Below are 1,805 nucleotides of genomic sequence, written 5' to 3'. Positions count from 1 at the left end.
CTCCTGACCTCGTGATCCGCCCGTCTCGGCCTCCCAAAGTGCTGGGATTACAGGCTTGAGCCACCGCGCCCGGCCTACTGCAGACTTCTGGACCCAAGATGGGGCTGGGAGAAATGGTGCTTCTGGAGTGGGGCTTCCTGAGACAGCATTTACCTCCAAAGTTTTGTTAAAATCACAGGGACGTTGTGGGGGTGGGGAATGAGAGATGGGGGAGAGTTGGAGAGTGGAGCTGGTGCCATGGCTCACACCCGTAATCCCAGCACTTTGGAAGGCCAAGGCAGGAGGACTGCTTGAGGCAAGGAGTTAGAGACCGTTTGGGCAACAAAGTGAGCCTCTGTCTCTAAAAAAAAAAAGAAAAGGAAAAAAACCCGCCAGGCATGGTGTGATGTGTGCCTATAGTCCCAGCTACTAGGGAGGATCGCTTGAGCCCAGGAGTTCAAGGCTGTAGTGAGCTACGATTGCACCACTGCACTCCAGCCTGGCAATGGAGTGAGACCCTGTCTCAACAAAACAAAACAAAAACCATAGTGGGGGCAGTGTTGGCATGTTGAGGTATAATTAAAAACTCACCATCGGGGCCAGGCGCAGTGGCTCACGCCTGTAATCCCAGCACTTTAGAAGGCTGAGGCGGGCAGATCACAAGGTCAAGAGATCGAGACCATCCTGGCCAACATGGTGAAACCCTGTCTCTACTAAAAAAAAAAAAAAAAAAATTAGCTGGGCGTGGTGGCACGTGCCTATAGTCCCAGCTACTTGGGAGGCTGAGGCAGGAAAATCACTCGAACCTGGGAGGTTGAGGCTACAGTGAGCCAAGATCGTACCACTGCACTCCAGCCTGGGTAACAAAGTGAAACCCTGTCTTAAAAAATAAATTTAACAAATAAATAAATAAATGCTTCTGGGTGGTCATGGAGGACAGGGGGGTGGACTCACTGACCATTAAGGTCATTTTAGATGTGGTGGCTTGGATAGGAAGACCAGACACCAGTACCACCCAGCTGGACCATGGGGCCAGTCCTAGGAGCCAGAACTGAGGTCAGGCCCCAGGGCACCATGAGGGTGCCTGAGGCATCAGAGGCCCCCAGCCGAGGGTCTGAGTCATCCTATGACCTGCGCTGCTCCACTTTCCTCATTCCAGAAGGTGTGGGCTTTTCTGCTTAGCAACTGCCATGAGTGTCACTCACACAGTGTCTTTGTGCCAGGTCCTGTGTTGGTGTCTATAACTGTGGAAGGGACTGGCTATGCTGGGAATATTTATCGTGACCTGGTGTCAGCATTTGATGTCCTGCAGCAAGGCAACATCAGTATTTTGTCCCGGCGTTGTCTCCTTCGTCCCTCGGAGCCGGACAGCACTGGCTACGTAGTCATTGGTATCAACCACACCTTGAGGGCCCTGGGGGAGTGGACACCATGTGAGAAATGAGGGGTGCAGACTGCTGAGGGTTTGGGGGGCATCAGGGGTGGGCTGGCACCTGTGCCTGCTGGTGAGGCTGACTGGCTGCTGTGCTCCCAGGCGTCATGTATGGCCTATGCTTCTTCGTCACCCTGTTTGGCAGCTATGTCAGCCGGCTGCGGCGAGTCATCTGTGCCTCCTACTACCCATCCCGGGAGCAGGTGAGGGGTCCAGGGCTGGGAGCTAGGCCCTGCCCCCTCCCCAGGGGGCTTAGCTAGTGGCTGGCTGTTTTGGCTTTGGGAACTGAATTCCTTCAGCAGCCCCAGCCCTCTCTCCTCTGGTTGAACTCCAAAGCAAATGACCTGGACTGCAGACTTTTTTTTTTTTTTTTTGAGATGGAGTCTCGCTCTGT

General features: G+C 53.9%; 1 protein-coding gene across 1 annotated transcript; it reads left to right on the top strand.

The window, feature by feature from the left end:
* Positions 1-1,138: 1,138 nt before the first annotated feature.
* Positions 1,139-1,614, top strand: LOC105503807 (DC-STAMP domain-containing protein 2-like; the record flags this gene model as incomplete). Its single annotated transcript, XM_011930917.1, has 2 exons — positions 1,139-1,370; positions 1,514-1,614. Coding segments are annotated over 2 exons (333 nt in total), but the record flags the coding sequence as incomplete, so codon positions are not given.
* Positions 1,615-1,805: the final 191 nt, after the last annotated feature.

This window comes from Colobus angolensis, unplaced genomic scaffold, assembly GCF_000951035.1.
Source record: "Colobus angolensis palliatus isolate OR3802 unplaced genomic scaffold, Cang.pa_1.0 Scaffold12025, whole genome shotgun sequence".
Lineage (NCBI taxonomy): Eukaryota > Metazoa > Chordata > Mammalia > Primates > Cercopithecidae > Colobus > Colobus angolensis.
Note: the sequence above shows the minus strand (reverse complement) of the source record. Positions and strands in the feature narration are given on the sequence as shown.